A 12,500-nucleotide genomic window follows, 5' to 3' on the forward strand; every position below is an offset into this window, starting at 1 on the left:
TGTTTGTCAATATGACCATTGCCATGGCAGCAAAGGACTTGAGAGTGCGTTTAAAGGGCTTGGTGATGCATCTATGTCACACGTGCACGGTGGAGCCCCTGCTACAACCAGACCTTTCTCAAATTATGAGGATATTGTGCTACTGAAAGCTTCAAAGAAAATTAGAGATGCAACAATAAGGGAAGCATGGGGCGATGCTGTCAGACTGCTGTTTTTTACATAGATATCCACCAATGACCATACAATACACTGTAGAAATAGGAATTAAATACACATGGATTAGGATTACACATGAATATAAGCTTTATTTCTGCAGGTAAAGTACAGATGATATCCAAACACCTGTTTAGTGCTGATCATTTTTTAAATAATTATCTGCTGTTACCAGTATGATAGAGACTGAGAAAATGTGGTGCACGGAAGTCCATGAGGATAGAATATCAGAATGGCTCTGACTAAATAGCCAGCTTAACATGCATAAGTATGAGATGCGTCTGATACCTCTGTGGGTGGTGCATCAGAGGCTGAGACTAATAAACCATGAGTGCTTGTGATGGGAATCAGAGGCTAGGGTAGGGGTTCTAAAGGACGAGGCTGGTTAATGGGTTATGAGCTCACCACCCTGTTTATTTACCTGCAACTACCTTGTACTTCTAGCATGCTATTGTGTAGTCCTCATGTCATATTGGCCAACAGTTACCATGTCTGAAAGTTTAAGACCAATATTTGATTTAGATTTAACTCAAAAAATATTTTATATTAAGTAATGTTTAGAAGATAAATTATCGTCAGTGATCTTATGACAAATTGGTGAGTTTTTTGTTTGCACAAATTTGTTGTCGAGCTTCATCCTTTCAAGTTGCTTCCTACATTTGTGTAATTATCATAAATTTTAAGAAATTGCTCCTTAAAAGAGAGCTTTGATTTGTGGTGTGAGAGTGCCATGGGAACAGCCTTGCAGAAGTGTTTGTAGAGCACTGATAAGGCTGGTGTTAGGGTTAGGACTGGTGTGTGTTCTAACTAATGGGGATGTCAATTTTATCTATGTGTTGCGCAGGAGGGAGACTTCCTGGTGCGGACCCACCATGTTGAATACTGTGATGGGGGAATTCTGGATCCTGATGATGTGCTCTCTGACCTGGTGGAAGATAAGGACAAGGTAAGGCAAATGGAAACTCATGAATGGTATTATTGAGACTTGGGCTCAGTGTTTGATCGTGGCCTGTGACTAATACAGTACTTGCTTAACAGTACAGTGGTGAGTTCTAATGATGTTTTATATATTTGAGTTCATCCACACACTAAAAACAAGGGTTTCTCAAATGGTTCTTTTAATAAAGGCAACATTTATACATAGAACATACTAAACTATAGTTAGACAACTCAGATGGTTCTTTACATGGTTAAATGATTTATTAACATGATGATGACCTATTTATTGATTTCTCTTTTCAGAAATCAATACACATGCACTCAAAGTTGTTGCCTAAATTGTTTTTTTGTTTTTTTTTGGCAAAATGTGCCATGTTGAGTGGTAGATATGCTATTCACATGAATCATATCGAGCAGTGCACACATTTATTTCCTTCTCCTAGCTTTCTAATGGTTAATATGTGTAAATTATCACTTATGGCAACTAAGGTAATCAGCTACCACTTTTTGGTTTGAAATGGATTATTTTTCTTTGACTGATGTGACTGCTACCTTGATTGCAAGCTTAATGACTGTTTACAGACCCTGTTCTACAGGGTAGAAGTCTGAAATGGCATTTTGGAGCAATTAGAACACGAAAGATGGCAAAGTGACCTCTATTGATAAAAGATGTGTGGGGTCTCTAAAAAGGATTTCCAGACTTTTGTTGTCAAAACTCAATTAAAAGTTCCTAGGAACAATGTTATTTTTTTACCTTAGCTCATTGTTCATCCTGTACTGCTCATTTTACTGGACATTGGATTTGATTTGAATGTTTCAGTGCAGAACATCTGTAAGAATCGACTTGCTGTGAAAAGATATTCCAAGAGCAAAACATGAAACTATAGATAAGAATGAAAAATACTGCTTATGGAAAAAATACTGATTATTTTCAATTTTTTTTTTGTTTTGAATTAATGGATCGGGATGCACAATGATTATGCATACATAAATGGAAGGAGACAAATATATACCTAAAAATGTTGTTGATGTAGATGTTTGTTGTTGTAGATGATGTAGTAGATGTGGAGGATGTTGTTGGTGATGATGAAGATGCTGTTGTTGTTGTTGTTGTTGTGGATGATGTAGATTGTTGTTGTGGATGATGTAGATGGTTGTTGTTGTGGTTGTTGTTTTGGATGATGGTTGTTGTTGTTGTGGATGATGTAGATGGTTGTTGTTGTTGTAGATGGTTGTTGTAGGTGTTCTTGTTGTTGTTGTTGTTGTTGTTGTTGTTGTGGATGATGTAGATTATGTTTGTTGTTGTAGATGGTTGTTGTAGATTATGTTTGTTGTTGTAGGTGTTGTTGATGTAGATTGTTTGTTGTGGATGATGTAGATTATGTTTGTTGTTGTAGATGGTTGTTGTTGTGGTTGTTATTGTAGATGGTTGTTTTGGATGATGTTTGTTGTAGATGGTTGTTGTTGTAGATGGTTGTTGTTGTAGGAGTTGTTCTAGTAGATGTTGTTGATGTAGATTATGTTGTTGATGTAGATTATGTTGTTGTGGATGATGTAGATTATGTTTGTTGTTGTGGATGATGATGATGTAGATGGTTGTTGTTGTTGTAGATGGTTGTTGTTGTAGATGGTTGTTGTTGTTGTAGATGGTTGTTGTTGTTGTTGTTGTTGTAGATGGTTGTTGTTTTGGATGATGTTGTTGTTGTTGTTGTAGATGGTTTTTGTTGTAGATGGTTGTTGTTGTAGATGGTGGTGGTGGTGGTGGTGGTGGTTGTTGTTTTTTGGATGATGTAGATTGTTGTTGTTGTTTTGGATGATGTTTGTTGTTGTTGTTGTTGTTGTTGTTGTTGTTGTAGTAGATGGTTGTTGTTGTTGTTGTTGTTGTAGATGGTTGTTGTTGTTGTTGTTGTTGGAGCTGTTGTTGTTGGAGTTGTTGTTGGAGCTGTTGTTGGAGCTGTTGTTGTTGGAGCTGTTGTTGTTGTTTGTTGTTGATGTAGATTATGGTGGTTGTTGATGTAGATTATGGTGGTTGTTGTGGATGATGGTTGTTGTTGTTGTTGTTGTTGTGGATGATGGTTGTTGATGTTTTCTTGTTGGGGATGTAGATGTTGTGGATGATGTAGATGGTTGTTGTTGTTGTTGTTGTTGTTGTTGTTGTTGTTGTTGGAGATGTAGATTGGGTTGTTGTTGTTGTTGTTGTTGTTGTTGTTGTTGTTGTTGTTGGAGATGTAGATTGGGTTGTTGTTGTTGTTGTTGTTGTTGTTGTTGTTGTTGTTGTTGTTGTAGATTAGGTTGTTGTTGATGTAGATTAGGTTGTTGTTGTTGATGTAGATTAGGTTGTTGTTGTTGATGTAGACTAGGTTGTTGTAGGTTGGTGTTTGTAGTAGAGGTGGTGGTGGTTGTGGTTGTTGTAGATTATGCTGTTGGTTGTTGTTGTTGTTGTTGTTGTTGGAGATGTAGATGTTGTTGTTGTTGTTGGAGATGTAGATGTTGTTGTTGTTGTTGTTGTTGATGATGTAGATTAGGTTGTTGTTGTTGATGTAGACTAGGTTGTTGTAGGTTGGTGTTTGTAGTAGAGGTGGTGGTGGTTGTGGTTGTTGTAGATTATGCTGTTGGTTGTTGTTGTTGTTGTTGTTGTTGTTGTTGTTGTTGTTGTTGGAGATGTAGATGTTGTTGTTGTTGTTGTTGTTGGAGATGTAGATTAGGTGGTTGTTGGAGATGTAGATTTGGTGGTTGTTGGAGATGTAGATTTGGTGGTTGTTGGAGATGTAGATTTGGTGGTTGTTGGAGATGTAGATTTGGTGGTTGTTGGAGATGTAGATTTGGTGGTTGTTGGAGATGTAGATTTGGTGGTTGTTGGAGATGTAGATTAGGTGGTTGTTGGAGATGTAGATTAGGTGGTTGTTGGAGATGTAGATTAGGTGGTTGTTGGAGATGTAGATTTGGTGGTTGTTGGAGATGTAGATTTGGTGGTTGTTGTTGGAGATGTAGATTAGGTGGTTGTTGGAGATGTAGATTTGGTGGTTGTTGGAGGATATGTAGATTAGGTGGTTGTTGTTGTTGTTGGATATGTAGATTAGGTTGTTGTTGATGTAGATTAGGTTGTTGTAGATTAGATTGGTGTTTGTAGTAGAGGTGGTGGTGGTTGTTGTAGATTATGCTGTTTGTTGTTGTTGTTTGTGGTTGTTGTTGGTTGTTGTTGTTGTAGTAGAGGTGGTGGTGGTTGTAGTAGAGGTGGTGGTGGTGGTTGTTGGAGTAGTTGTAGATTGTTGGTGGTTGTAGATTATGTTGTTGGTTGTTGTGGATGTTGTTGATGTTTGTTGTTGTGGATGATGTTTGTCGATGTTGTTGTATATGTTTGTCGATGTTGTTGTGGATGTTTGTTGTAGATTACGTTTGTTGTTGTAGATTGTTGTTGTAGATTGTTGTTTGTTGTTGTAGATTGTTGTTTGTCTGTTGTTGTTGTAGATTGTTTGTTGTTTGTCTGTTGTTGTTGTTGTAGATTGTTTGTTGTTGTCGATCATGTTTGTTGTTGTGGATTATGTTTGTTTGTTTGTTGTTGTTTGTTTGTTTGTTTGTTTGTTGTTGTCGATCATGTTGTTTGTTGTAGGTTGTTTGTTGTAGGTTGTTTGTTGTAGATTGTTTGTTGTTGTAGACTGTGTTGTTTGTTGTAGATTGTTTGTTGTTGTAGACACTGTTGTTTGTTGTTGTAGACTGTGTTGTTTGTTGTTGTAGATCTTGTTTGTTGTTGTAGATCTTGTTTGTTGTTGTAGATCTTGTTTGTTGTTGTAGATTGTTTTGTTGTTGTAGATTATGTTGTTGGTTGTTGTTGTAGATTATGTTGTTGGTTGTTGTTGTAGATTATGTTGTTGGTTGTTGTTGTAGATTATGTTGTTGGTTGTTGTTGTAGATTATGTTGTTGGTTGTTGTTGTAGATTATGTTGTTGGTTGTTGATTATGTTGTTGTGGATGATGTTGTAGATGTTTGCTGTTGTAGATTGTGGTTGTTGTTGATTGTTTGTTGCTGTTGTTGATTGTTTGTTGCTGTTGTTGTAGATTGTGTTGGTTGTTGTGGATGTTGTTGTTGTTGTGGATGTTGTTGTTGTTGTGGATGTTGTTGTTGTTGTTGTTGTGGATGTTGTTGTTGTTGTTGTGGATGTTGTTGTTGTAGATTGTTTTGTTGCTGTTGTAGATTGTTTTGTTGTTGTAGATTATGTTGTTGGTTGTTGTTGTAGATTATGTTGTTGGTTGTTGTTGTAGATTATGTTGTTGGTTGTTGTTGTAGATTATGTTGTTGGTTGTTGTAGATTATGTTGTTGGTTGTTGATTATGTTGTTGTGGATGATGTTGTAGATGTTTGCTGTTGTAGATTGTGGTTGTTGTTGATTGTTTGTTGCTGTTGTTGATTGTTTGTTGCTGTTGTTGTAGATTGTGTTGGTTGTTGTGGATGTTGTTGTTGTTGTGGATGTTGTTGTATTTTGTGGTTGTTGTATTTTGTGGTTGTTGTAGATTTTTGTTGTAGATTGTTGTTTGTTGTTGTAGATTATGTTGTTTTGTTGTAGATTATGTTGTTTGTTGTTTGTTGTTGTAGATTATGTTGTTTGTTGTTGTAGATTGTTTTGTTGCTGTTGTAGATTGTGTTGCTGTTGTAGATTATGTTGTTGGTTGTTGTTGTAGATTATGTTGTTGGTTGTTGTGGATGATGTTGTAGATGTTTGCTGTTGTAGATTGTGGTTGTTGTTGATTGTTGCTGTTGATTGTTTGTTGCTGTTGTTGTAGATTGTGTTTGTTGCTGTTGTAGATTTTGTTGGTTGTTGTGGATGTTGTTGTTGTGGATGTGGTGGTTGTTGTATTTTGTGGTTGTTGTAGATTTTTGTTGGTTATTGTTGCAGATTATGTTGTAGATTATGTTGTTGTTGTAGATTATGTTGTTGTTGTAGATTATGTTGTTGGTGGTTGTTGTAGATTATGTTGTTGGTGGTTGCTGTAGATTATGTTGTTGGTGGTTGCTGTAGATTATGTTGTTGGTGGTTGCTGTAGATTATGTTGCTGGTTGTTGTAGATTATGTTGCTGGTTGTTTTTGTTGTAGAGGTGGTGGTGGTTTGTTGTTGTAGATTACGTTTGTTGTAGATTGTTGTTGTAGATTGTTGTTTGTTGTTGTAGATTATGTTGTTTATTGTGGATTATGTTTGGTTGTTGTTGTTGTTGTAGACTGTTTGTTGTTGTCGATCATGTTGTTTGTTATAGATGGTTGTAGATTATGTTGTTTGTTGTTGTAGATGTTGTTTGTTGCTGTTGTAGATTGTTTTGTTGTTGTAGATTATGTTGCTGTTTGTTTTTATTCTAGAGGTGGTGGTGGTGGTTGTTGTTGTAGTAGATGTGGTGGTTGTTGTTGTAGTAGATGTGGTGGTTGTTGTTGTAGTAGATGTGGTGGTTGTTGTTGTAGTAGATGTGGTGGTGGTTGTTGTTGTAGTAGAGGTGGTGGTGGTGGTGGTGGTGGTTGTTGTAGTAGAGGTGGTGGTTGTTGTAGTAGAGGTGGTGGTGGTTGTTGTAGTAGAGGTGGTGGTGGTTGTTGTTGCAGTAGAGGTGGTGGTGGTTGTTGTAGTAGAGGTGGTGGTGGTGGTTGTTGTAGTAGAGGTGGTGGTGGTGGTTGTTGTAGTAGAGGTGGTGGTGGTGGTTGTTGTAGTAGAGGTGGTGGTGGTGGTGGTGGTTGTAGTAGAGGTGATGGTGGTGGTGGTGGTGGTGGTTGTTGTTGTAGTAGAGGTGGTGGTGGTTGTTGTTGTAGTAGAGGTGGTGGTGGTTGTTGTTGTAGTAGTAGAGGTGATGGTGGTGGTGGTGGTTGTTGTAGTAGTAGAGGTGATGGTGGTGGTGGTGGTTGTTGTAGTAGTAGAGGTGATGGTGGTGGTGGTGGTTGTTGTAGTAGAGGTGATGGTGGTGGTGGTGGTTGTTGTAGTAGAGGTGATGGTGGTGGTGGTTGTTGTTGTAGTAGAGGTGATGGTGGTGGTGGTGGTTGTTGTTGTAGTAGAGGTGATGGTGGTGGTGGTTGTTGTTGTAGTAGAGGTGGTGGTGGTGGTGGTTGTTGTTGTAGTAGAGGTGATGGTGGTGGTGGTGGTGGTGGTTGTTGTAGTAGAGGTGATGGTGGTGGTGGTGGTGGTTGTTGTAGTAGAGGTGATGGTGGTGGTGGTGGTTGTTGTTGTAGTAGAGGTGGTGGTGGTGGTTGTTGTAGTAGAGGTGGTGGTGGTGGTTGTTGTTGTAGTAGAGGTGGTGGTGGTTGTTGTTGTTGTAGTAGAGGTGGTGGTGGTGGTGGTTGTTGTAGTAGAGGTGGTGGTGGTGGTGGTTGTTGTAGTAGAGGTGGTGGTGGTTGTTGTTGTTGTAGTAGAGGTGGTGGTGGTTGTTGTTGTTGTAGTAGAGGTGGTGGTGGTGGTGGTTGTTGTTGTAGTAGAGGTGGTGGTTGTTGTTGTAGTAGAGGTGGTGGTGGTTGTTGTTGTAGTAGAGGTGGTGGTGGTTGTTGTTGTAGTAGAGGTGGTGGTGGTTGTTGTTGTAGTAGAGGTGATGGTGGTGGTGGTGGTTGTTGTTGTAGTAGAGGTGATGGTGGTGGTGGTGGTTGTTGTTGTAGTAGAGGTGATGGTGGTGGTGGTTGTTGTTGTTGTAGTAGAGGTGATGGTGGTGGTGGTGGTTGTTGTTGTTGTAGTAGAGGTGATGGTGGTGGTGGTGGTTGTTGTTGTTGTAGTAGAGGTGATGGTGGTGGTTGTTGTTGTTGTAGTAGAGGTGATGGTGGTGGTGGTTGTTGTTGTAGTAGAGGTGATGGTGGTGGTGGTTGTTGTTGTTGTAGTAGAGGTGATGGTGGTGGTGGTGGTTGTTGTTGTTGTAGTAGAGGTGATGGTGGTGGTTGTTGTTGTTGTAGTAGAGGTGATGGTGGTGGTGGTTGTTGTTGTAGTAGAGGTGATGGTGGTGGTGGTGGTTGTTGTTGTTGTAGTAGAGGTGATGGTGGTGGTGGTGGTGGTGGTGGTTGTTGTAGTAGAGGTGATGGTCGTGGTGGTTGTTGTTGTAGTAGAGGTGGTGGTGGTGGTTGTTGTTGTAGTAGAGGTGATGGTTTTGGTGGTGGTTGTTGTTGTAGCAGAGGTGGTGGAGGTGGTTGTTGTTGTAGTAGAGGTGATGGTGGTGGTGGTGGTTGTTGTTGTAGTAGAGGTGGTGGTGGTGGTGGTTGTTGTTGTAGTAGAGGTGATGGTGGTGGTGGTTGTTGTTGTAGTAGAGGTGATGGTGGTGGTGGTGGTGGTGGTTGTTGTTGTAGCAGAGGTGGTGGAGGTGGTTGTTGTTGTAGTTGTAGAGGTGCTGATGGTTGTGGTTGTTGGAGTAGTTGTAGATTGTTGGTGGTTGTAGATTATGTTGTTGGTTGTTGTAGTTTGTTGGTTGTTGTGGATGTTGTTGATGTTTGTTGTGGATGTTTGTTGTAGATTACGTTTGTTGTTGTAGATTGTTGTTGTAGATTGTTTGTTGTTGTCGATCATGTTGTTTGTTGTAGGTTGTTTGTTTGCTTGTTGTTGTAGATTATGTTGTTGTTTGTTGTTGTAGATCTCGTTTGTTGTTGTAGATCTCGTTTGTTGTTGTAGATCTCGTTTGTTGTTGTAGATCTTGTTTGTTGTTGTAGATCTTGTTTGTTGTTTGTTGCTGTTGTAGATTGTTTGTTTTTGTTGTTGTAGATTATGTTGTTGGTTGTTGTAGTTTGTTGGTTGTTGTGGATGTTGTTGATGTTTGTTGTGGATGATGTAGATGTTGTTGTAGATTACGTTTGTTGTAGATTGTTGTTGTAGATGTTTGTTGTTCTAGATTATGTTTTTGTTGTGGATTGTTTGTTTGTTGTTGTTGTAGATTGTTGTTGTCGATCATGTTGTTTGTTATAGATTGTTGTAGATTATGTTGTTTGTTGTTGTAGATCTTGTTGTTGTAGATCTTTTGTTGTTTGTTGCTGTTGTAGATTGTTTTGTTGTTGTAGATTATGTTGCTGTTTTTGTTCTAGAGGTGGTGGTGGTGGTTGTTGTTGTAGTAGAGGTGGTGGTGGTGGTTGTTGTTGTAGTAGAGGTGGTGGTGGTTGTTGTTGTAGTAGAGGTGGTGGTGGTGGTTGTTGTTGTAGTAGAGGTGGTGGTGGTTGTTGTTGTAGTAGAGGTGGTGGTGGTTGTTGTTGTTGTAGTAGAGGTGATGGTGGTGGTGGTGGTTGTTGTTGTAGTAGAGGTGATGGTGGTGGTGGTGGTTGTTGTTGTAGTAGAGGTGATGGTGGTGGTTGTTGTTGTTGTAGTAGAGGTGGTGGTGGTGGTTGTTGTTGTAGTAGAGGTGATGGTGGTGGTGGTGGTTGTTGTTGTTGTTGTTGTTGTTGTAGAGGTGGTGGTGGTGGTGGTTGTTGTTGTTGTAGAGGTGGTGGTGGTGGTTGTTGTTGTAGTAGAGGTGATGGTGGTGGTTGTTGTTGTAGTAGAGGTGGTGGTGGTGGTTGTTGTTGTAGTAGAGGTGGTGGTGGTTGTTGTAGTAGAGGTGGTGGTGGTGGTGGTGGTGGTTGTTGTTGTAGTAGAGGTGATGGTGGTGGTTGTTGTTGTAGTAGAGGTGGTGGTGGTGGTTGTAGTAGAGGTGGTGGTGGTGGTTGTTGTTGTAGTAGAGGTGGTGGTGGTGGTGGTTGTTGTTGTAGTAGAGGTGGTGGTGGTGGTGGTGGTTGTTGTTGTAGTAGAGGTGGTGGTGGTGGTGGTGGTTGTTGTTGTAGTAGAGGTGGTGGTGGTGGTGGTTGTTGTTGTTGTAGTAGAGGTGGTGGTGGTGGTTGTTGTTGTAGTAGAGGTGGTGGTGGTGGTGGTTGTTGTTGTAGTAGAGGTGGTGGTGGTGGTGGTGGTTGTTGTAGTAGAGGTGGTGGTGGTGGTGGTGGTTGTTGTAGTAGAGGTGGTGGTGGTGGTGGTTGTTGTTGTTGTAGTAGAGGTGGTGGTGGTGGTGGTGGTTGTAGTAGAGGTGGTGGTGGTGGTGGTGGTTGTTGTAGTAGAGGTGGTGGTGGTGGTGGTTGTTCTAGTAGAGGTGGTGGTGGTTGTGGTTGTTGGAGTAGTTGTAGATTGTTGGTGGTTGTAGATTATGTTGTTGGTTGTTGTAGTTTGTTGGCTGTTGTGGATGTTGTGGATGATGTTGTTGTGGATGTTTGTTGTAGATTACGTTTGTTGTTGTAGATTACGTTTGTTGTTGTAGATTGTTGTTTGTTGTTGTAGATTATGTTTGTTGTTGTTGTAGATTGTTTGTTTGCTTGTTTTTGTAGATTTTGTTGTTGTTGTTTGTTGTTGTAGATCTTGTTTGTTGTTGTAGATCTTGTTTGTTGTTTGTTGCTGTTGTTTGTTGTCTGTTGCTGTTGTAGATTGTTTTGTTGTTGTTGTAGATTGTTTGTTTTTGTTGTTGTAGATTATGTTGTTGGTTGTTGGTGTAGATTATGTTGTTGGTTGTTGTGGATGATGTTGTTGTTTGTTGTGGATGATGTTGTAGATGTTTGCTGTTGTAGATTGTGGTTGTTGTTGATTGTTTGTTGCTGTTGTTGTAGATTGTGTTTGTTGTTGTAGATTGTGTTTGTTGTTGTAGATTTTGTTGTTTGTTGTTGTTGTTTGTTGTTGTGGATGTTGTTGTTGTGGATGTTGTTGTTGTGGATGTTGTTGTTGTGGATGATGTTGTTGTGGATGATGTTGTTGTGGATGATCTTGTTTGTTGTGGATGATTGTTTGTTGCTGTTGTTGTTGTTGTAGATTTTGTTGTTTGTTGTTGTTGTAGATTTTGTTGTTTGTTGTTGTTGTAGATTTTGTTGTTTGTTGTTGTTGTAGATTTTGTTGTTTGTTGTTGTAGTTTGTTGTTTGTTGGTTGTTGTAGATTTTGTTGTTTGTTGTAGTTTGTTGGTTGTTGGTTGTTGTAGATGTTTGTTGTTGTGGATGTTGTTGTAGATTGTGGTTGTTATAGATTGTGGTTGTTGTAGATTTTTGTTGGTTATTGTTGCAGATTATGTTGTTGTAGATTATGTTGTTGGTTGCTGTAGATTATGTTGTTGGTTGTTGTTGTAGATTATGTTGCTGGTTGTTTTTGTTGTAGAGGTGGTGGTGGTTGTTCTAGATTATGTTGCTGGTTGTTGTTGAAGATTATGATGTTTGTTGTTGTTTGCTGTTTGGGTGATGTGGTAGATGTTGTTTGTTGTTGTAGATGTTATTGTGGATGTTGTAGATTATGTTGTTTTGTTGGTGTAGATTGTGTTGTTGTAGATTGTTGTTTGTTGTTGGTGTAGATTGTGTTGGTTGTTGTAGATTGTTGTTGTAGATTATGTTGTTTGTTGTTGTAGATTATGTTGTTGTTGTAGATGTTGTAGAGGTGGTGGATGTTGTACATGTAGAGGTGGTGGATGATGTACATGTAGAGGTGGTGGATGTTGTACATGTAGAGGTGGTGGATGTTGTACATGTAGAGGTCGTCGTTGTACATGTAGAGGTCGTTGTGGTTGTTTTAGTAGTAGAGGTGGTTGTTGTTGTAGTAGAGGTGGTGGTTGTTGTTGTTCTAGTAGAGGTGGTGGTGGTTGTTGTAGTGGTGGTGGTTGTTGTAGTGGTGGTGGTTGTTGTAGTGGTGGTGGTTGTTGTAGTGGTGGTTGTTATTGTGGTTGTTGATGTAGTAGAGGTGGTTGTTGTAGTAGAGGTGGTTGTTGTAGTACTGGTGGTGGTTGTTATTGTGGTTGTTGATGTAGTAGAGGTGGTTGTTATTGTGGTTGTTGGTGTAGTAGAGGTGGTTGTTATTGTGGTTGTTGGTGTAGTAGAGGTGGTTGTTATTGTGGTTGTTGATGTAGTAGAGGTGGTTGTTATTGTGGTTGTTGATGTAGTAGAGGTGGTTGTTATTGTGGTTGTTGATGTAGTAGAGGTGGTTCTTGTGGATGTTGTTGTTGTGGATGTTGTTGTAGGTGTTGTAGTAGATGTTGTAGATGGTTGTTGTTGTTGTGGATGTTGTTGTAGGTGTTGTAGTAGATGTTGTAGATGGTTGTTGTTGTTGTGGATGTTGTTGTAGGTGTTGTAGTAGATGTTGTAGATGGTTGTTGTTGTTGCTGATGTTGATGATGTTGTAGAGGTGGTGGTTGATGTTGTAGATGTTGTAGATGTTGTAGAGGCGTGGTGGTTGTTGTAGAAGTTGTTGTTCTTGTTCTTGTTGTGGTAGTTTGATAACAGGTCCAGGTCTTATTTATCATAGTCATAGAACCTTTTTTTCCGTATGATATGAAGCCCTTTATGCTAAGAGTATATTGACTATGGCAGAGGTGCATTGAAATGGAAGAATGGCAGATTTTTCCAAGCAGCATCAACTAGCAGCATTG

The 12,500-nt window shown here is 39.6% G+C and overlaps 1 protein-coding gene across 5 annotated transcripts in view; it reads left to right on the forward strand.

The window, feature by feature from the left end:
- Positions 1–12,500, forward strand: part of pard3bb (par-3 family cell polarity regulator beta b) — a 330,914-nt gene that overhangs the window by 19,051 nt on the left and 299,363 nt on the right. For all 5 annotated transcript variants that reach the window (XM_017691685.2, XM_017691687.2, XM_017691688.2 and 2 more), the window contains exon 3: positions 1,058–1,159. In XM_017691685.2, the coding sequence (XP_017547174.1) occupies positions 1,058–1,159 (102 nt within the window). The remainder of the gene's footprint in view (positions 1–1,057; positions 1,160–12,500) is intronic.

The sequence above is a fragment of the Pygocentrus nattereri genome, chromosome 6 (assembly GCF_015220715.1).
Source record: "Pygocentrus nattereri isolate fPygNat1 chromosome 6, fPygNat1.pri, whole genome shotgun sequence".
Classification (NCBI taxonomy): Eukaryota; Metazoa; Chordata; class Actinopteri; order Characiformes; family Serrasalmidae; genus Pygocentrus; species Pygocentrus nattereri.